Source organism: Natator depressus, chromosome 9, assembly GCF_965152275.1.
Source record: "Natator depressus isolate rNatDep1 chromosome 9, rNatDep2.hap1, whole genome shotgun sequence".
Lineage (NCBI taxonomy): Eukaryota > Metazoa > Chordata > Testudines > Cheloniidae > Natator > Natator depressus.
This window is the reverse complement of record NC_134242.1, coordinates 32,191,139-32,214,849: the sequence shown is the minus strand read 5'-3', so window position 1 is coordinate 32,214,849 and position 23,711 is coordinate 32,191,139. Positions and strand designations below refer to the sequence as shown.

The window sequence follows — 23,711 nt, the reverse complement described above, 5'->3', positions numbered from 1 at the left end:
AGTTATTTTTAATAATATTATAATGATTGTTGCTTCATCTAGTGAGGGGGGTCTCTCCTCTTTAAATAAATAATAGCAACAGGCCTTTGGCTTCATAACATCCCAGGCATGGAACAATTGCAAGAGCATTAACTGCCCCCGAAGTCTTATTCTAACTAAAGGAAGCTTACATTAACCAGAAAGATAGTGACATTTTTAAATTGTGATCATGATGTGTAATCCCAAAGAGGGACAAAGTGAAATAAGCACAAACATAGTCCTAGCCCTGTCTCACTGTATCTGGATAATCCAGCATTTAGAGTATATTAGGATCATGCAATTAAGAGACATCTGCAATAACAAGGTACAACTGCAAGGGTCAAGACTGAAAGCCCATTTTTGTTTTGGTTTGTTTATTCTATATTAAATGCACACTGCAATTACTTGCTTTGCTTTTTCTAAATCAGGGTAGTTTGGCTTTTAGACTAATTAAAGGTAAAGTATTTTTAAAAAGTATTTTTAAAATGCCTCTGGATATTTTCAGTTTTAAAGTGCCTGTTAATTTTCCAAATGACCATTATCTAATTTTTAGACTGTAACAAATACATTTTAGAGGTGGTTTTGTTTAAGAAGGTGGTGTGTGTGTGTGTGTGTGGGAAAATAAAGATAATTTGACAGCTATGTTCTTAAATGATAGATTCTACCCTAAAACAGCTTTTTATGGCTGATATGTTTGAGAACAATTATTATTTAGGATCAAACTTTGGCTCTATCACACCTTGTTGCAAGGTGGGTGAAGTAATATCTTTTATTGGAGCAACTTCTGTTGGTGAAAGAGACGAGCTTTCAACCTACACAGAGCTCTTCTTCACCTACAGAAGTTGGTCCAATAAAAGATATTACCACACCCACTTTGTCTTTCTAATATTATGACACCAACCCTGCAAACAACTTCTCCATACAAGAAATTTGTGCCAGTTTAACTACACTACAGCCTATGTTGGCAGAACTTATGTCGCTCAGATGTGTGAATAAACCACCCGCCTGAGTGACATAAGTTACACAGACATAAGTGTCGGTGTGGACAGAAGCTCTCCCACTGACATAGCTGCTGCCACTCATAGATGTGGTTTTATTATGCTGATGGGAGAGCTCTCACCCATCAGCATAGAACCTCTTCACCAGATGCGCTGCAGCGGCATCACTACAGCATTGTACGTGTAGACATGTCCTAAAGGTCTGATTTTGAATTGATTTAGTTAAACTAAACTGCAACAAGGCTGCTTTAAACCACACAGAAGTTTGCATCAGTTTAAGTCTATTAGGAATCTTTGCAACCTATATCAGAATAAGCCACTCTTAAACCAGTGCAAACTCCTCTGTGGATATTTTTATTTTGGTTTCAGTAAGTGAGTTTAAAAGCATACCTCCAGCGAAACTGGAATAACTTTCTCATACAGATGAGACTTTAGAATAGATTAATTTTGCCAGTGACTTCAGTAGAACCAACATTTGGCTTGTAGAAATGAAAAATCTGGCACAACTGTAGTGTAATCATTAATGGCCAGATTGAATAAACGTTAGAGCTAACTTCCACACAATAGAAATACCCTCCATCCTCTTCCTGGAAACACACACATTTTTGGGATGTTTGTGGTACAGTCTAGCAGGTTTTATTGACTCTTTCCCTAAGTTTAAAAGTCCCCAATCTCTAAAATAAAATGTTTAATATGTAAAGATGTTTACTGCAATAGATTTAAAATGTATACACACAATTATATTGGTTACGGCGAATTACTTCATGTACTTCCTCAAATAATTTTAGTAAATCATACCCAATAAATAAACATATAAATCATCCAGAATAGCAGTACAAAACACAAAACAACAAAAAAGCACTCTCAACCACAGGGTCACTTTTCAAATGTTCATATCACAATTTTCTTTATGCTTAAAGTTTAATTGCTACCTGTCACCAGATAACAATGGACATATTAGCTGTATTACACAATATGGCAACTAAACAGAAGATGAGAGAACCAGTCAAGCTGTTAATGATCACATTACTATGGTAATGCCTCCTGGTGCCATTCAGAGTTTAAGGGCCTTTTTGAGGGACTGAACACCCATTGCTCCTATTGACTCAATGGAAGATGTGGGTGCGCAGCAACTTGAAATCTCCTTATAATTCAGATCCATTTAAGGTTCAATTGAGATACACCATCAGTTTTTGTTGCAGTCCTGCAATTTTGGAGCAGAATCATCAGACAAAAAGAAGGTTAAGTTACATGCCTGAGTTCACACAGTGACTCCTGGGTGAGGACCAGTTCCCAGTCTTTAATAACATCACAACTGCCTGTGTTAAAATTCCCTCTGGACTGGAACTTGGAACATAGGATCTCAAGCAACTTCCTTTTGAAGTCCCAAAACTGGTTTTATGTTTTGGCCTCTGTATGATTTAACTATTTTCAGGGGGGTGGGAGATCAATTTGTGAAGCTGATCAGTTAATAAAGCTACCTACTTTCTCTGCTGTATTTTAATGCCAGAGGCTGGTGATGCTATGCCATGGTACTTGCCAAAAAGCGAGTAGTAGTGCAGTGTGCTCTTAATGGGAGTTTTGCTGTGGACTACAATGGGAGCAAGCATGCCAAGCTCCTGGGAAAGAACATTTTTTGTCAACTTTTGTCATGAAAGCAAAATTATTACTGCTCCTCTTTGGGCTAGTGTTCAAAGTGGTGCTTATGGGTTTCCTTGTTTTCCAAGGCCTGTTGCAGTGCTTGGTGGATGGTAAGATGGGATGGATCCTGGACACACTGACTTTTTTTTTTTTTTAGAGTGGTTTCATAAACAGAGAAACCACTTTCCAAAGGGATTGTCTCCAAGCTAAGAGACCACTGAAATAATCTGCCCCCGTCAGCTATTACTGACCTAACAGTTACAGTGCCATTTCCAGTTCAAGTGGTAGTTACACTGGCAGCTGTCTGAGAATAGATTAGTAACATGAGTCAAGACAGAGGACATTACCTATTTCACATGTCCAACTGTCTCTGTGACCTATGCTCATGGGATAACCCACTAGTCTTGTCCAGATTGGTAGGTAGCTTGATAAGCATAGAGGAAAATTTTCCTTGTAACTTTGCTAGCCACCTCTCCTCCAAATGTGTGTAAACATGACAGACTGCAACAGATATTCAGTAGGGATTCAGACAAAACTCCTAACTAAATAACACAGCCATAGTCATTGTGGTCTAACAGCTAATACTGGTATTTAGAAATACCTAAAATATGTACATGGACTATAAAGATGAAAAAGGAATCATTTCAATTTATCATTTCATTATTCACTCTTAATTAGGTTTAGCATATTGAAAAGAATAAAAACAGACCAGTTTAAACTTGCATATCAAAACATTTCAGGTCAACCTGTTCTGCTTTGATATTAAAGAAAGTGTGGAATGTTTAAAAATTCTCTGTTCAGAGACATTCTAGGCACCAAGTTGGGATGCTAAAAGTAGAACTGGACTCAACTCAGAGATTTTTGTGAGCCTAATTCAGCCCTTTAAAGACATTTTTAAACAGAGGAAAAAAACCTATATTTAACCATTGTACTGGTATGATTTGTTGTTGATATATTCCACTGTGACTCAACCTATTTAACAGCATCTTTGGTCACAATGGAGTCAAATATATAATCCAGTATTTTATACATTTACCTTTTCCAAAGCTGCAAATAAATATTTTCAATTAATGTGACCTTCAGTAAATAGAGGTGCAATTTATTCACTAAAGAAGCCCAGTTTACTAACATTTTGGGTTGACATGATTGTGAAAATCCTTTGGGTGATATTAAAGCAAAATTACTACTACTCCAGTGCCTACTTCTGAAGTGTAAGAATTATTTTTGCTAACTTGACAGAGTATAAAAATCAGATTCCAGTTTTTCCTTTTTAAAAAATCCTGTGAAAACAGTTGTTTGGAGTTAAATGTTCCACTGCAGTGCCAGCATGGTGTCAGTTAGTGCAGAACAGTTGGAAAATGGAATTAACTAGAAATAAAAAGTTAATTTGATTAGTCTGTTTTCATTATCCTAGCTGAGTGAAATGCAAAAAGTCAAACTGCATAAATAGTGAAAAGTTAGATTTTCACAAGAATCTTAAATTAAAAAGTTATTAGTTTCTAAAATAATATTTTATATGACTGTGTCCCTTGAAAACTGAAAACTGCCCGAAAATGATGTATGAAGTCCTTACTATAGAAAGAAACTCTTTTGCTATTATATTCCATTTGATTTTCTAAAGTAGGTTAAGGTCTGTGTAGATATTCAAGGGAGAATTTATTTTTAAACTATCAGACAACTTATTAATACTATTTTCTTCACGAACATTTTTTCTTAAAAAAAATTAGTGCTGGTGTAGGGAACACCACCATTTTTATCCTCACTATGTATAATGGCTAATATTCAGTTATTTATAATAAATTAGGCCCAAAATATCAATGGAATAAAATAATGGAAAAATATGAACCCTTCAACAGAAATATACTAATTTCATTCTTTACAATATCTAAAATGGATTTCATCTACTTCAAGATTAATTTTGCCACTTGCATTTTATATTACTTTGACTCTTCTATACAGCAAGATGAACAGAACAAAGCAAACATACTAATAGCCCCTCCCCATAATGGTTTTAATAAGTAAGATATTTAAAACTATCTATTTTAGCTTTTTTTAAAAAAAAAAAAAAAAGATAGCAGAGCCTAAAGACTATGTAAGAAACAGCATCTGTTTGTCGACACTATAATCATCTCCATTCTGAGTGGGATAAATGAGGGGGAAGAGAGAAACTGGAGAAGCAGTGTCCCAAGTTATGAAAAATAAACTTGTGCACTTAGCAATTAGTCTGCTAAATCTTCAGGGATTTTGCTTTTTTCCTTGGTTGCAGTTGAAACACTTTGTTTGCTCTGTGGCAGTATGCCACGCTGTGTTCAGTTATAAAAAGTTTTCAATCTGTCACTTAACTTTGGGTGCTTTTTGTGTGTATATGCGTGAAAGTTTCCATTTAGTTTCACTGAACACAGTGCAAACAAAGGCAAGAAACTGAAGTTACATCATGAAAACCAGGAGCTCACACTAAAAAACACACAAAAGCAGCATCTTGTATATTCTGTTTTCTACTGTCTTCATTCTGGGGAAGAGGAATCGTCATCATCATCATCTTCATCATTGAATGAGCATGGGGTTTCTCCTCGTGACTCTGAATAACGTGATGTTGCACTGCTGGATTGTTGACTACCAGGGGCAAGGAACTGTCCAGTTGCTAAGGCCACTTCAGCATCCAGACACAATCCTGGATTTCCACTATCAAAACAACAGAAAAGTCATCCTGTAACTTGAGAGAATTTCTCATGTTTGAGAACTTTTTGTGGCTTCTTGTTTTTATTTAAAAAGAAGCTACTAACAAGAAACTACCTGAAACATTATAATTTAAAATGAATCTAGTATTTGTGAAAGGGGACAGGAGGCAGAAAAGCAAAAGAAACTCAAGGATCAATAGGGGGTATGCCAATTTCTCTTGTCCCAGCTAGGGAAGCTCCTGAAGCCAAGAGAAGGAATCGAAAGGGAATGACTCTCCCATTGCCTTGTCTATGCTGTAGTGCAGAGGTGGGCAAACTATGGCCCGTGGGACTGTCCTGCCCGGCTCCCAAGCTCCTGGCCTGGGAGGCTAGCCCCCAGCCCTTCCCCTGGGCGACGGGGCTGCCTGCTCATGCAGGGCAGCACTGCAGCGTGTCTGGCTCAAGCCAGGTGGTGCGGCGGCCAGGGGGTTGGACAAGGGGCAGGGGGTCCCGGGGGGCAGTCAGGGAACAGGGGGCGGTTGGATAGGGCAGAGGTTCTGGGGTGGGGGCGGGAGTTAGATAGGGGGTGGGGTCCCAGGAGGGGACAAGGAGCAGGGAGGGTTTGGATGGGTTGGGGGTTTTGAGGGGGCAGGCATGGGCGGATAGGGGTTAGGGGCCAGGCTGTTTGGGGAGTCACAGTCTTCCCTACCCGGCCCTCCATACAGTTTCGCACCCCAATGTGGCCCTTGGGCTAAAAAGTTTGCCCACCCCTACTGTAGCGTGTGCATTGAGAGGTGAACTGCCATGAGCAAGAACTTGTTAGGAACTCTAGGGGCCAGAAAAAAAAGGCTTTCTATCCAAATACATGACGACAAACATTTAGGTATTGTGATCCATTTGTATTTTAAAGCCAATTCGCAACCAAGAAATTTAAAAATTAAAGCGAGGATTAGGCAGTGTGGAACTTATTTCCCTGATGGTGCTGGCAAAAGTTAGAACATGTACAGACACCAAAAATTTCAACTAAAATCCTCAAGGCTCCAACTTGGGTGAAAATGAAATAAAAAAAAGTCTCATCCTACTCCTCATGATGAATAATGTATAAAAAAAAGTTTGAACTGTTCACAAAGAGTTCTGAATTATGAACAAACTATTTTAGATCTTTCTAAAAGGTGAAGAGACACCACTTTTTCAAATCTCCTATACAAACACAGTTTGTCCAATTAACCTCAAATGTACACACACCCATTCTCCTCTGGGCAGAGACTACAAATCAGAAATTGTCTGTGGAAAGAAGCCTTTTATCAGAAAGTCAGAATGTTCCAAAAATCAGTCATCACAGAAACTCCTTTTATACATTTGAAATGCTACAGTGGTGCCTCTGTAGTGCTTCAGTGTAGACCAGTGGTCTCCAACCAGTAGCTCGTGATCAACTGGCCAATCCTGGAGTCTCTGGCAGTCAACCGTGATCTCCGGTCACTAAAAGTCCAGCGGTGCACGGGGCTAAGGCAGGCTCCTTGCCTGCCCTGGCGCTGCGCTGCTCCCAGAAGTAGCCAGCACACGCCTGAGGAGGGGCGGGGGCAGGGGTCTCTGTGCACTGCTCCTGCCTGCAAGCACCTCCCCCATGGCTCCCATTGGCCGGGAACGGGGAACTGCGGCCAATGGGAGCTGCAGCACACAGAGCCATGTGCCCCCCCTCCCCAAGGGCTGCAAGGGTGTGATGGCTGCTTCCAGGAACTGTGTGGGGCCAGGGCAGGCAGGGAGCTTGCCTTAGCCCCGCTACGCCACTGACTGGGAACCGCTTGAGGTAAGTGCTGCCCAGTGGGAGCTTGCATCCCAGCCCTGAGCTCCTGCCGGAACCAGCACCCTATACCCCCTCCTGCACCTCAACAATCTGCCCCAGCATGGAGCCCCCAAACTCCCTCCCAGAGCTTGCACCCCTCACCCTCTCCTGCATCCCAACCTCCTACTCCAAGCTCAACCCAGAGCCCCCTCCCACACTCCGAACCCCTTGGCCCCACCCCGGTGAAAGTGAGTGAGGGTGGGGGAGAGCGAGTGACAGAAGGATGCGGGATGGAGTGAGTGGGGCAGGGTAGATCCTGGGTTGCACTTAAATTCAAAAAGGGATCTTGTGCGTAAAAAGGTTGGAGACCACTCGTGTAGACATTACCCACACAAACAGGATGGGTTCTGCTCTCGTCAGAGGAAATGCACCTTCCCTAGAGCTGGTAGCTAGGTCGACAGAATTCTTTGGTCAACTTAGCGCTGTCTGTACTGGGGGTTAGTTTGGATTAACTATGTCACTCAGGGATATGGATTTTTCACATGCCTGAGCGATGTAGCTGGATTGACCTAACTTTTTAGTGTAGTCCAGGCCCTAGTGTTCTTTATATTTAGTTGGGGTGAAATTCATTCCTATGGTAGAACACCCTATTTTGAGAGGGCAAGTGGTGCATCGGGGTGAATTTTGCACTTTATCAATACAATTATCACAGGAAACTATCCTTCATTCTTTGAAATGGAAAAATCACACTCTAGTTACCTTGATTTAGAAATAGACGTACCGCCAGCCATTTCTAAAGTTGAAACTGAATGAGCTGAATTTAAAAGTAACCCTTGGTTCAACCATGAAAGTCCTGTAGACATATCTAAAAGAAAACACAGTTACACGTTAAAGTTACAGCAACATTTTTCTTTCTTTACAATGTTAGAAACTGCATTTAATTTGCTTTTGGATGTCTAGCTTTTAATTTAAACGCTATGTACTGTTTTTGCATCATTAACCGTAAGATTGCTAGTACTATACAATCATCCTCAAATGTGGTACTCAGGAAACGTTCAATATTTATTTTCCACAAATGACTTTCAGATTAAATCTGCTCTGCTGAAAGTGTCAAATAGGTTCCAAGTACTGTAACTTCAAGATCAGCCTAATATCTAAATTGTGGGAAATAGCTGTTCTCTCTTTGTTCCATACCTCACTAACTACAGATATCAGCATTTAGTTTATTGTGCTGATGATTATACAAGACCCAGAACATGAAACAACATTCATAGCCCCAAAACTTTGTTAACGCAGAGTTAAGGTTGATGGGCAGTGCCTCATATCCTTTCATAACGCTGGCTGCAACTATACTTAAACATCTGAAAACCAGGAGTTACAGCATGTACACCAGCCCTACCATTCAATCTTAACTCTGGTACCTAGAGCTGGCAAGAGCCAGTGTTCATATACTGTAATTTCAGACAGGGCTGCCCTAAAATAAGCAGATATGAGGAATGAAGTAAATGTGGCATGTTGTACAGAATTGTATTCTCTTGTCTACATGCATTCCAACTACACTTCACTGTGCTAGGGATGGCTGTGTTGACTGGTACAGAGATTATTTTTGGCAGGTTGCCACAGTGTTGTATCTGTACCCACAGAGCTTGAGACCCCTCATTTCTGTGCTGAGTTTTGTGCACATGCAAATAGAAGAGCACAGTAGTTTATCCTTGATGCAGAAATGTGTAACAGTCTGGGAGTAAACATGACAGCATGATTTAAAACAGACAGAAAAAAGTGATGTTCCAGAGGGAAGTCTTATAGGGTTAAAGGGTGGAAACGTCTGGCAACGGTTTATACAGGTGAGGTGAAGTGACTGAGTATAGACCAGCATAGGTGCCAACTTCCCCTCTGCCTGGTGGGTGCTTGACCCCCTCTACCCGATTCCACCCCCTTCCCCCAAGTCCCTGCCCCATCCTGCCTTTTCTCCGCCTCCTCCCCAGAGCACGCTGCATCCCCACTCCTGCCCCTCTCTCCTGGAAAGTCCTAAGTGCTGCCAAAGAGCTGTTAGGCGGGGGGGGGTGGGGTGGAGTGGTGGGGACACAGTGCGCTCAGGGGGGACCCGGGGGGGTGCGGAGCACCCGCTAATTTTTCCCCATGGGTGCTCAAGCCCTGGAGCACCCACAGAGTTGGCACCTGTGTAGACCAGGAATAGCCAGCTGGTGGTCACTAAGCCTGCCCTAAATACAGCTTTTGCCTGAGTGAGCACATGGTCTTACCATTTCTCTTACTGTACCCATGTACTCCACAGCATCTGGAACAATACAGTGCTAATCCAAAATTGATTCAGCTAATTCATCATAAAACACTCCTATCCTAGAATAAAAGCATCTACACAGGGACCTAATGAGGAATAACTATTTTGAAACAACTCCCAGGATAGACAATCCTTTGGGGCTTGTCTACATTTAAAACATTGCAGTGCCACAACGGCACCGATGTAGCACTTCAGTCAAGTTACTACCTTTGCTGATGGAGGGGTTCTCCTGTTGGTGTAGGCAATCCACCGCCCAGAAAGGCAGTAGCTAGGTCGACTGGAGAATTGTCCTGTCAGCCTAGCACTGTCTACATCAGGGGTTAGGTTGGTTTAACTGTGCCGCTCACAGGGGTGGATTTTTCACACTGCTGAGCAATGTAGTTGTAGGGACCTAACTATCTAGTGTAGACCAGGCCCCAGTGTAAGAGAATGGGGCTCTGCACAACCCTCTGCAGCCTAAGAGATTCCAGGAGTATAAAGTGCTGCATTCATCTCAATGAGGATTTTGCATTGCTTAGATTTTCTATAGCAATTTGTGGAGGAAAATATCTTTTGTGGTTTAATATTGCTGTTTTTAAAAAGGCCATATTACTCAGGGCAAGACTACACTACAAAATTAAAGTTGATCTAAGTTACGTCAACTTACAGCCACAGCAGTAATTAAACTGCTTTTGCATGTCCACACTATGCTCCCGTGTTGGCGGTGCACACCCTCACCAGGAATGCTTGCGCCAATTTAACTGTCAGTATGGAGCATTGTGGGACAGCCTCTGAAAGGTGGCAACAGTCGATGTAAGCAATGCAGTGTCAACACTAACACTGCGTCAACCTAACTACGTTGACTTAAGTGCTATGCATCTTCTGGAGGTGTAGTTATTAAGTCAGTGTAGTGGGTGAGTAACAGTGGTGGGGGCTGCATTTTAGTGTAGATACCTACAGAGTTAGGTCGATGTAAGCTGCCTTAAATCAACCTAACTCTGTAGTGTAGGTCAGCACTAAATGTTTCTACTGTCTTACAAACTGCCTCCCCATGGAAACGTCAGCATTTTGAGAGGCGAAATTGGTAGGTCTGAACCCTTGGTTTGTGTAGACTGGATGAATTATTGTAGGAAGTTGAAAATTGTTTTATTTTTCATGATAAACATCAGTTACTATGTTGACTGACAATGGCATCCTGGCACTGCATCAGTCAATACTGAACTTATGCCAGTCTTTAGTATAGAGCTCTTATTAGGGGGGCATTTCCAGAAGCTCAGCAACCCATTTGAACATTCTGACATCCATCAAAGTCACAGTTACTTGCTTTTCCTTGTTTATATTCAGTTCTGTTGTTCAGGAAATGGGTGAGAAGCATATGGCATGATTTATATTACCCTAATACTGTTGCTTACTAGAGTCTTTCACCTTCCCGCTATTTGAAATTATTTTCCTTGGCAATACTTAAAAGTAAAATGGAAGTATGCAAGTGGGTTTTAGAGTACTCTGACATCTCTGCTCTTTAAACCAGAAGCTTTTCTTTCAGGCCTACCCTTTCACAAGGAGCCCTTGCAGAGAGCAACTATCACAACACACAAAATATATCTACACTACTGTACCATGGTGTAGATGCTTCCTTTGACAGAACGTTTTTTTTGTCAATGTTAGACTTCACCTCTGAAAGAGGTGGTTTAACTGTCGACCTAGCTGCGCCTACATCGTCAATGTAACTGGGCTGCAAAATTTTTCACAGCCCTGAGTGCCATAGCTGGGTCAATATAATTTTAAATTTAGACCAGGCCTCAGTCTCAGGAAGCTGACAAGGGCAGGACTCAAACTTACAGTACATGGGTGCTACTTGGTACTCCTGGGGGAATTCTGTACCACTGCACAATGCAGAATTTGCACAGAATTCCGTGTTTTGCCCACATAATTGGGGCTGCAGGACTCTGCAGAGCCCACCTTGCATTGAGCAGAGTATTCTGCCCAGCGCAGCGGGCATAGAGGACACTAAAGAAGCTGGTAGGGAGTAAAGGCTCTGGGGGTGCAGGTATCTGGGGGGCAGAGGGTTCCCCACAGCTGGGCTCTGGGGGTAGGGGGGTGCCACACAGCCCCCTCCAGCAACCCCCCCCAACTGGAACTGGGTTTCTTTAACTTTCTACTCCTGGGGGAATGTTTTTTGTTGTTGTGTGTATTGTTGACATATTTGTTGACAGGTATTTTGAAATAAATTACCAAAATAACTGAAACTGGAGTGATTATATTTTGACAATTAAATATGCAGAATTTTAAAATATTGTGTGTAGCATTTTTATTTTTTTTTTTTTGGCACAGAATTCACCCAGGAGTATACTTGGGTTCAGTGGCCAGAGCACATCACCTTAAGCTACCTACTCTAATGTCAGCATGTCTGCAGACACTGATTGCAGTAGAGCCCCCAGTCCTGCTGCACCTGCACAAATGACTTTCTCTGGATCAAGCCACTCTGTAGATCCAATGTTTACCCTGAATAACTTTTTAAAATATTGCTTCGCTAAAGGGGAAGTAGGTGCTGGGGATCCATCCTGTGTAGCTGGTATCACAAAAAAAGTTAAACTGTAAAATTTTCATGTCACATGATTTTTTTTTCTTGGTGGTGGTGGGAGGGATGGACTCTATCTTAGAAAACCTTATACTGGACCACTAAAAGCCTGCCTTAGATCTATTCAGACACAGCAATTTCCAAGACATTCTAAGTAAGCATGTGGATTTTAGAGTAGTTAAACAATAAACTAATCACAATCTAAAGTACGACGCTGCTACCACCCCACTCTATATACAATACATGTTCCTGTTCAGAAACGATTGTCTTCTCAGTGCCAGCAGTAGTAAACCCCTTTTTTCCCTGCCCCCCTCAAAACAAACTGCCCTTGGGTTTTGTTAACAAACTCAGCATTTATGGTTCAAGATACATAGAGAGATAGCTGTGTGCAACACCAATATGGTACTTTAAGTTAAATTTTGGACCAGACTCCTACTAACTTAGGTAAAAGTACACCAAGCTTTTATTTAAAATAACATGATTAATTTCAGCACAATGAGATCTAGAGAAAATTAAAAAGTAAGAGTGTGTACATTTGTGAGAGAGGGGGCTTTCTGAGGGAATGGATAAAATGTAAACCTTTTGTACAAAGAAAACTTTAAAAAGTTAATAAATGAAAAGATTATTTCATATGTTTTGCATTAATCTGTATAAGCAATTCTAAAATGTTATTTTGGGCTGAGAAGTAACATATTCTTTAAGAAAAGTCATTTATTTTAGCAGAGATGGTCATATTTGGTTGTAGATTTTTCACCAAATCTATCCACGTAACTCCAGACTAGGAGATCCTTCCAGCTTTCCTTCTCCAATGGTTATGCATGTTCATTTAGCAAACACACACTACCATAATTAATCTTCAGCCTTCAGTATCTGTTTAGCTAAAATAATAGCACAATCTTGGCCCAGTCTCTGAGGCCAGGTATGCACTAGGAGTGCTTTAGTCGTATAGGAAAAGCAATACAGTAAAAACATCCCCATAAAAGAAACAAGCTTTGCTGGTATAGCTGCATCTACAGTAAGGACTTCTGCTGGTAGAGCTATGTCAGTCAGAGATCACAACCCTGACTAACATAGCTATGCAAGCAGAAATTTGTCTTGTACACACAGCCTCAGGCTCTCATCATTTTGTACAGTAAGTATGCTTTGCTAAGGAGATGCCTAGCAATGAGCTGATTCAGATAATTCTTTACTTCTGACACCCACTACAGAGGTTTCTCTTCCATCATAGTCTAGCTCATGGGATAGGCCAGTGTGGGAAAGCTCTAACCTTTGCTGTCTGCAACAAACGTAACCAGTAAATAAATACAAGACATTGATTTGCTATTCTTGAACAGTAGTTAACTAAAGCCTATATATTTTAAAGCACCATGGCAAATTTGATGGAAATAAGTCATAAAATGTGGATACTTAACCTTAAATTCACTGCTCTGGTAGTATAAGAAATAAAGCATGCCAAAGTTAAAAAGGGAAGTTATACTTTGCTGAGAGAACCATGTAATCAGGCAAATGCCCTCTTTTTGATACCTTTGCAAAACATATTTAAAACAGGTTTCAGAGTAGCAGCCGTGTTAGTCTGTATTCACAAAAAGAAAAGGAGGACTTGTGGCACCTTAGAGACTAACAAATTTATTTGAGCATAAGCTTTCGTGAGCTACACCTCACTTCATCGGATGCACGTAGCTCACGAAAGCTTATGCTCAAATAAATTTTAGTCTCTAAGGTGCCACAAGCACTCCTTTTCTTTATATTTAAAACAGCTACTCCTGTTTGTTACTACAGGCATCTGATTGCAGTAACTATATAATTTATACTGATCCTCACACTGCATAATTATATTAGGAGCAACCAATAAAACAAACCTTCGAACTAAATGCACATACTTTAGTACACAATACTAGATTAAAAGAACCAAAACTTTTGGCCATATTTTCTCATAACCAAAATAAGACAGCTTTGAAAAATATACTCAAAGCAACCCACATCTAAAGAGTACAGTACTTGTCCAGAGTACTTTGAATAAAGGCAAACAAATACAGGACTTGTGATTAGCAGCCAGAAGCCTAGTGTGTTACCAGAGAAATTATGCCAACAACAAAAATTTTGCTTCTTTAAAAGTATAAAAACTTATACCTATAATATATCTATATATATCTATATATATATATTATAAATTATCATCTAAGTGACTGGACAGCTTCCAGCTGCATTATCCTCCCAAGGAGAACTATAAAATTACTTTGTTTACAAGAAAAAAAATTATTCTCTCTCATTTGTAGCAGAAACACCATTACCTTCTAAAAAGCTTCCACACCTAGGGAACAAAGTATTAAAAATTAATCTTCTATTCTTAGCTACAGGAAAGGGGACCCAAGATTTTTTAAAATAATAAAGCAAATCAGTACAACAGACATAAGGTGAAGTCAGATTCAGATTAACAACACAGGTGCCAGGCTAATGGCAGTGTTCCAATTTTTCTGAAAATTAAGTGTTGAAATTTCTTTTTAGCAATTTACTGTGTAACATTCCTTTCATTGGTGGAAGATCTCCTAAAGGGAATCAGAAAGTTTAAGAGAACTTTAGAACAATTTAAGTTTAGACTGACAACAGCCAACGACCAGAAGCATGTAAGTAACCTACAATAATGCATCATGCTGTCTAAGTTTATAACTGGAAGCCCACCTAGCTATGACCACTAAGCAATTCATCCAAGCAGAATGTCTAGGAGAAGAGGGTGGGAAGAGAAAATCCTCACTGTGTACAGGATGTGACCAACCTTGGAGTTAATATCCAAAAAGACTTTCATAATACTGAGAAGTAATGTAACAAACACTGAACTTAAATGTCACTTAAGAACAAAGAGAGAAGACTGAATATATAGGAGAAAGCATAAGTTTACAATGATACTTGCAATGATAAAAAAATACAGAAAGTAATTATTTCAAGAACCTATACTATGCATTTTAAAAAAACATCCAGAATCTTATTCAAGGAGAGTCCAGCTATTAGACTGGCACACTGCAATTCTAATAAAAGAGATCAACACTCCTCATTTTAAGAGCAAATTCTACCTTTTAATAAAGGAGGGTTGCAACATTTTCTAGGAAGTTTAAAGTTAATGACACTTTGTGCTTTTCATTAATAGTTCTCAAAACACTATACATAAGGAACAAAGAGCTGAAAATGACTTGCTCAAGATCAGTAACAGAATCCATATCTCCAAATACACATGCCCTATTTCCTCTAAATCAGGGGTTCTCAAACTTCATGACCCCCCTATTACTACATGACCCCAGGAAGGAGGACTGAAGCCTCAGCCCACTTGAACCCTGCCACCCCAGATAGGGGGATCAAAGCCAAAGCCCAAAAACTTCAGCTCGAACAGGGGACTGGCAACCTGAGCCCCGCCACCCAGGGCTGAAGCCCTCAAGCTTCAGCCTGGGCTGGCTGGGCTCGAGCTTTGGATTTGGCCATGGGCCAAGTAAGTTGAAGCCAGTCCTGGCGACCCCATTAAAATGGGGTTGCGACCCACCTTGGAGTTCCGACTCACATCTAAACCACACTACCTCTCATTATTATTTACTATTTATAATGCAATAGTACTCAGAGGGCCAATTAAAATCAGGGCCTTGTTTTGCTATGTGCTGTACAAATACAAAGGAATATGTGGTCCATGCAAAATGAGAGATTTATAAGGAGAATCTCCTCAATAAGCTGAAAGAGCAATGTAAACATTAACACATTGTAAAATTTAAGATCATAAGTGATGATAGTCTAGTATCAGCTCTGTCCTCTGCTAAGGTGCTCTCTATTCCATACATTTTTGGGGGAGTGAGGGAGAGGAGAAGAAAAGAGAAATGGACTTCCTTTTATAGGTCTTTCCTGTTCCTGTTATCCAGGATTCTTTTGAGCCTAAAAAGGAGTAGCAATGACACAATGAAAATACTGTCATTTTGAGGGGCTTTGGCTATATTATTGAGTCTCAAGGGTTACGTTGTCACCAGAAACTATTCATGGAATTATTCCTTTGCACTGCAGCCCATTCATGAATCGATATTCTAAACAATTTTAAATTAAGTCTACATGTGCTCATCGAAGATTAATTTTAAAACCACCATTCATTTGTGGGATCCTGCTGGCTTTCATAAATTTGCTTCAAACTGTCTTATGCCTCATGCTTATGTAGTTTGACGTAATTAGAAATGCTTCAGTAAATTATGGCTTTGAATTTAATCAAGGATAATATTTAAAAGCTTCATTTAACTTACCTGTAACATAGCTTTCTAAAGCTTTTGGCACCAATAATTTTGCAGTTCTTAGATCCTCCGCTGAGCATTTGCCTGCCTCTAGGCCAAAGGACATTCCCATTCGCTTCAGCACCTCAATGTCATCATGAATCTCAAACGTGTTATCAAAATTAAAGAGGTATTCAAATCTGTACAGGAGAAATGGCAAAGTGAGATGGTTCTGGAAGGAACCATGGGCCTGATTATATTTTCCTGTTCTATACATTGAGGAAGTAAATGTACAGATACAATTACAATATTTTAGGATTTCTTCAGAGGTCAAAGATGCTTTTTTTCTAAATACCATGGGTAGGTACAACAAGAGCTTTTCTCCTGTACTTAGGAGACTGGCATCTCTGCAGGGTTCAAATGATCATATTTCCCAATTAAAACAACTTTTTTCATGGCAGGCAATAAGAGTCCATAAACCTTTCTCCTTCATTAAACATTAAAAGATGAGGAAAACATTCCTGCTCCAGCAAGAAGCCTTACTTGTACTAAATCCAATACTTTTTGAAAGTCTTCTACAGCTTTGTCACCAAAAATAACCATATTTATTTTTGCTGCTTTTTCCTTAAACTTTCTGTTCTAATCCATAACATCCCCAATGTGAACTGCCCTATTTACTTAAATGTAAATCACCTTTTGGATAGTTTATCAATTAAATAACAACCTTCTAAATCTGTTTGCTTACAGGTCCTATATGTTAAAAAACTGTCATATCAAGTTTTGCCAGCATAGTTATTTCAGTTAGGAGTGAGGAAAATAAAAATAAAAATCATACCCTTAACCAGCATAGGTATGTTGGCAAAATCCCCCATGTAGATGCAATTTGTACTGTCAGAAGAGTCCTTTTGTCAGGATAGTTTATCTTGTTCAGGGTGGTCTCTCCATAATTAAGCATTGCTGGTATAGCTATACTGTAAAACCTTTGCAGTTTAGACCAGCCCTCTGTCTCAGCACTGTTGCATTATTAGCTCAGCTTGTACTCTGGCCTGCTTGAAATACTGAGAATAAGCCAGAGGTCATCTATTCTTTCCAATAAAGGACAATAATCAACTGTTTAAAATTTATTTTAAGCAACTTGTCTCTTCTTTTGCCTTGAAAAGAAAGAGAAGTTTAACTAGACTGATTTATTTCTGATTAGAAAAAAGCCCACCGTCTTTCTATGAAATCCGTTTAAGCCCAGATCCCTAGAAGACAGTTTTTTGTTCAATTAATGCTCGAAATGATCACAAAACACTTGTCAAACATGAACAACTATCTATTTCTTCAGTGCTTTTGCAACCTGAGACTCCAAACCAGCAAAAATGAAACATGTGCATAACTCTACTAGCACTGATGTAAATGGAGACTGAGCCAATATGGCAAATATCTGAAGCGACTATGTTCTCCAGAATTTCATTTAAAAAAAGAGAGACCCTCAAAAACATGAACTGAAGGCAAGATGCAAGTCTGCAAAGGGCCTGAAACAATAGCTCTGAAAGGTATGAACTGCCTTATTTATTTCATTAAGGTGCAAACTCAGGTGCCCAATGATGATGATTTATATGTCAGCATTGTTAACTTTCATTCCTCATGTAAGAAAGGAGAGGAGGGATCAGTGATCTGCACAGTTTACTGTCAGCGGCATCTCACTTTGATGCCATAGGTGGGTGGCGAGTTGGAGACAGGACTATTTTTTCCCCCTTAGTCAAGGGGTCTAACAGAGCCCATGGGCATACTAAAACTCCACTTGGGGAGAGGGCGGGTGCCAAGTTCAAGGAGCCCATTAGAGCTCAGAGAGCCCATATGATCATACTTTGAACAACTATGTGACCTATAGCAGGAGTTCTCAGTGAGGGGTCCAGGGCCCCTGGGGGGCTGTGATCAGGTTTCAGAGGGTCCGCCAAGCATGGGGCATTAGACTCATTGGGGCCCAGGGCAGAAAGCTGAAGTCCCACCACATGGGACTGAAGCCTGTGGCCCCAAGCCCTACCACTGGCAGCTGAAGCCTGAGCAACTTAAGTTTGCAGGGCCCCCGATGGCATGAGGCTCTGGCCAATTGCCCTGCTTGCCCTAACGTTGACCCTGGCTTTTATAGGCATAAAAACAGTTGGGGCATGGAGTTTTTATAGCATGTTGTGGGGGCCTCAGAAAGAAAAAGGTTGAGAACCTCTGATCTATAGTAAGCAGCATCTCATTCTAGCAACTGGCATAGAAGCAGTTTATTTTGTGGGTGGAGGAGTTTGGAGGAGTGCCATCAGATCTTTTTTCAGTCAGACCCCTGAATGGAACTACTCTTTGAGTACAGTTACACATGCTTTAATGTTTGAAGGATTGGGTCTAAATCCTGGTCTACACACAGTTTCTATACCAGTATAAACTGTCAGAGATATATTTTTTTAAATTTATATAGTTATACTGGTACAACCTCTAGTGTGAACATAGTTATACTGCTATAGTTTAACTATATGGGAAGGGCAATAACCTATATCTGTATTAGGCACCTTTGTAATGATGTAAGTGTGTACCCAGTAGGTGGGCTGTACTGCTTTAACTGTATCAATATAGTTGAAGAGGTACAACTTTTTTGTGTAGACAAGCCCTGAGAAAAAAAATCACACCAAAAATACTAAGTTGTATAGTAATTTCAAAGTTTAACTTAGAAATGTTTAAAAAAACAGTGTTTGCTGTACAGTATCTAGAAATAACTCTTGAGCTCAGCTGTATTGGTATGAATAGTAAAGTTATATGTATTACATGCTCTGCATTTCTGCCACAGAATTCATTCACATCTTACCTTGGAACACTGCTCTAGAATCCCAGCTTTTATTTTTTTAAAATGGCTTTTCTAGCCTTTATGGGTGAGAAGAAAACTTTCTAAATGTGAACCAAGTGCAAACCTGTGCTTTGGGGCACACCAGACGCTGTCTGCACTGTTTTTTTTTTTCTTAAAATTTCCTGTTGTTGCAGCACTAGTATAGACCAATCACCAACATTTTAACAACTGTGATGTCTTACCTAACAGATTGATTTCATGTAGGGCTCTCAAATGGTTAAAAAAATTAATGAACTGCGATTAATCGCAGTTTTAATCATACTGTTAAGCAATAATAGAATACCATTTATTTAAATATTTTGGATGTTTTCTACATTTTCAAATATATTGATTTCAATTACAAATACACAGAATACAAAGTGTACAGTGCGCACTTTATATTATTTTTTATTACAAATATTTGCATTGTAAAAAAGATAAACAAAAGAAATAGTATTTTTGAATTCTTCTCATACAAGTACTGTAGTGCAATCTCTTAATCGTGAAAGTGCAATTTACAAATGTAGAATTATTTTTTGTTACATAACTGCACTCAAAAATAAAACAGTGTAAAACTTTAGAGCCTACAAGACCACATTTGTAAGTTGCACTTTCGTGACAAAGAGATTGCACTACAGTACTTGTATGAGGTGAATTGAAATATACTATTTTTTTTACAGTGCAAATATTTGTAACAAAAATAATAATATAAAGTGAGCGCTGTACACTTTGTATGCCAGTGGTTCTCAAACTATTGTGCTGGTGACCCCTTTCACATAGCAAGCCTCTGAGTACGACCGCCCTTATAAATTAAAAACACTTGTTTATATATTTAACACCATTATAAATGCTGGAGGCAAAGCGGGGTTTGGGGTGGAGGCTGACACCTCACAACCCCCATGTAATAACCTCGCAACCCCCGAGGGGTCCCAACCCCCAGTTTGAGAACCCCTGCTGTATTCCGTGTTGTATATATTTAAAAATGTAGAAAAACATCCAAAAATATTTATAATAAATTAAAATTGGTATGCTATTAGTTTAACAGTGCAATTCAAAGTGCGATTAATCGCAATTCATTTTTAAAATTGAATTAATTAGTTTTGAGTTAATCACTTGAGTTAACTGTAGTTAATTGACAGCCCTAATTTCATGGTGATTAAACCACCAGTAGCTGCTGGGACCTTATCCACACATGCAGCCCACTGGTGTGAACACCAGTTGACTGCACAGGGAGTTGCAACAGAAGGAAATCGTAATGGAAAAATATAGAGATGCAATCTCCTGAGATGCAAACAGTGGCTTTAGGGATGTGAAATGTCCCACTCATCTCAATGGGGTGTTAATATTGCAGATTGATGATATCAACAATTTAAAATATATCACCACTGATAATTTTAGTATCGCACAATCTCAAACTCCCTCCCATGCCTTCCCAGGTACCAAAAGCTTCTGCTTACCTACCAACAACTTGAACAATTCAGTTATGAAGTTTCAATAAAAAATATTCATCTTATTAACAATTATTTAATTTGATATTAGGCTTAAAAATTAGGGTCAATGTAAAAATAATTGACAGGATATTATGCTGTACTATTCATTGGAATATTTCATTCAATAAAAATATCAATTTTTAATCTACCATTAGCTGGCATAGCATTTCCAGGCAACTGCACTGGAGTGTTGCAGAAATTAGGCCTCTTATAAGAATTTCAGCCAACTGTGCTGCAGAGTGCACAGGGTCCTGATTATACATATTCACTAACAAATTCACTGTAGCCAGAATTGTAATTTGGATGTTGAAACTGAAGCAATTAGGGACTATTATTTTACTTCATTATAAAGTTTCACTATGTTCAAGCTCACCATAAGGAGGTTTCACTGTAATGCAAAATCAATGTACAGTAGAATGAAATCCATAACCAATAACATTCAAGTAAAGTGATCTATTTACCACTAATAGACTGTTATGATCTAGTAAACAATGATACATCAAGACTGTATTCTTTCACCAGCTGATAATATTCACAAGAGAGCTGAGAACAAATAGCAAAATCCAGGAGCATGTTATACAGACTCACTCATGTATAAGTACAAGAGTCACAGGTTAACAGCAAAGAAAAGCTTACAACTAAATCCATAATGCAATAAACCATAACCCAAGAAATAATGCAAGTGAAATATTTCGAACTGTTGCATACTTTCATTCTTCTCTATCTTACGAAGCATTAAGGACAGTGAGCCTGGTGCCACTAAAATGAACCAAACATCTGTTTCAGAGTTTTCCCAATTGCCTCTGGCACTTATTTCCGTCTCATAATTTTGAGCAAGTTGGTAGCCATATAACTCTGAATAAAAATGGTAGAGCATGCATCATACATTTTACAAAAGCACAATGGTGGTTAAGTATACTGAAAGAGGTATCAAACACCATAAGCACTGATTTTATTTTTCCCAGTGGATGTTCCACCCCAGCTCTGCCCTGAAGCCCTGCCCCTTCCCCCGAGGCCCCTCCCTTGCTCTGTTCCTTCTCATCCCCCTCCACCTCCTCTCCTTCACTTGCTCCTCTCAGCCTGCCACTGATTCCTCTCTGCCCTCCCCCGAGTGCCTCCTGCCAGCTGCCGAACAGCTGATTGGCGGCCAGGCCGAACAGCTGTGGCTGGTGGGTGCTGAGCATCCCCTATTTTTTTTTCCATGGGTGCTTGATCCCCGGAGCACCCACGGAGTCAGTGCCTATGTCAAACACTAGGAAGATGAAAGAGAAATGCAAATGTATAATTAGTTTCCAAAGGAAGTGCATAGACTTTCTGTTCAAAGAAAAATCCCATACTGATTATACAGAAGACTGAATATTCCAATATGTGGTTCCACATCACACTCACTTATCACTTGATATGCTGCAGTCTATAACAGTTCTTTTGCTAGTGTTAACTATTAGGAAAGGGAGTTGTATTGTAGAGTTCAAAGCTGGAGGACCTTGATTCAGTTGTTCATTTTGCTGATTTCTTTGTACCAAATTTTTGAATGCTATTTGCTGTAGAAAGAAGAAAAAAGAAAAATGATCACTGTCATTCAAATGTAAATGAGGACTCTTCCATGATCTGGGATTTTACAGCTGTTTTAGTAACCAAGTACCAGTATCTCCAGCACCTGTCTGGTATCTCTCCAAAGATGGGGAGGCCACAGTCTGAACTCTCTGTGCTGACCAACAAACACTCCTTTGTGCCGGCCAGGAACAGAAAGGGGTGCATGCTGCACCTTTTCAAGGGAGGCACAGCAGACATGCTCCCCTGGCAATCTCTGAAGCTTTGGGAGGGAAGCACAATACTGAGTACAACGCCCAGGAGACAGAGCATCTCTGCACATTAGGAACTAGGGCTTAAAAGGCACAACAAAGGCCTTATCTACTAGCCAGGGTGCATAATTACATATCAGTTTAGAAGGTCAGAAAATGTAAAGATAACAAAGTTATACTTAAAGTGGATCAAATGGCACCGTCCACGGCCCGCTCCTGCTTCTTGTCTTTACACTCTTATCCATCCTCCCCTTTTCTCTCCTCTGTTCACTCTATATCATCCAGTCCTAGCAAATCTGTAGCTTTGAAATCACCCACTTTCATAAATGTTTACAAGTATCCTTCTCTCCACAGTTCATCTTTTGCTATGGGATTTTGTATATAGTCAAGACTGCAATGACTGGCAATAATCTGGGATATCTGTGAATCTTCTGTAGTCCATGTTTGGCACTACTGATTCCAGTCAATAGGAGCACAAGCATATAAAATGGAAAGAATTGCTAAAATTATTTGAATGGTGAAAGTAGTTAAATTAGAATCAAGCACTGAAGAACTATAATAAAACAGATACATAAACACAGTGAGCAGGGAGTTTATGGGTCTAATTTTCCTATTACTTTCATCAGTGTGCTTTCTTGGAGTTGCTTAGGATGTATATCGGTGTTAGCGAGGTCAGAATTAAGTCCCACTATTTAGAAAAAATATTTTTGCCACTGAGAAAAGCAGAAGTGTCCAAATGCTTAGAATTTCACTGCAGATCTGATTGGGTAAAACACCATCATATTTTGCACCAAGAAAAAAAAATGTTAATTTCTATTACCCTATGACTTTAACTCATGATCTTTACAAATGCTCCATTATGTACAAAGTATTCAAAACCCAGGCATATATCCAAACACTATAAATACAGTATAGGCTTTTAAAAAAATGAAATGCCCTTTCTGCAAACAGAAATGCATCTGAAGTTGCAATATTTCTTCATTCCAGGCCAAATCAGCAGGTTTCAAAAAGCTTTCCTAGGTTACTGCATCAAAATGTGAAATAAGTGCCAGGCCTGGATTCATGAGTCTTTTATAATAAAGGATCCTGACGTTTCAGTTCCCCAGCAACAACTGATTCTCAGCTATGGAATGTACAACTGAACCCATGCAAGTGTGTGTTTAAAACTGCATTTTTCAATGGTAACTTGTCAGAGGGATCAAGTGGGGGCCTGTGGTCTCCTTTGCAAAATGTAATAATGACATGGGGTAGGAGATATTGACAGATAATGACAATTTTGCATCAGGAGGCTGCATCATCCAAGAGGCCCCATACTAGGATGGCAGAGGTATTTTAGGTCAGGATTCAGGTACATTGCAATATCACTTTCATGAGCACTAAATT

At 39.7% G+C, this 23,711-nt stretch overlaps 1 protein-coding gene and 1 long non-coding RNA gene across 5 annotated transcripts in view; one reads left to right on the top strand and one right to left on the bottom strand.

Moving 5' to 3' along the window:
• LOC141993968 (uncharacterized) overlaps positions 1-23,711 on the top strand; it is a 125,313-nt gene that overhangs the window by 23,720 nt on the left and 77,882 nt on the right. The gene's annotated exons all lie outside the window — the stretch shown is intronic.
• Positions 61-23,711, bottom strand: part of TFDP2 (transcription factor Dp-2) — a 152,086-nt gene continuing 128,435 nt past the window's right edge. For all 3 annotated transcript variants that reach the window (XM_074963841.1, XM_074963842.1, XM_074963843.1), the window contains 4 exons: positions 21,916-22,067; positions 16,219-16,385; positions 7,857-7,962; positions 61-5,339 (listed from right to left, as the gene is read on the bottom strand). In XM_074963841.1, coding sequence (XP_074819942.1) covers positions 5,162-5,339; positions 7,857-7,962; positions 16,219-16,385; positions 21,916-22,067 — 603 coding nt within the window. In that variant the 3' untranslated portion in view covers positions 61-5,161. The remainder of the gene's footprint in view (positions 5,340-7,856; positions 7,963-16,218; positions 16,386-21,915; positions 22,068-23,711) is intronic.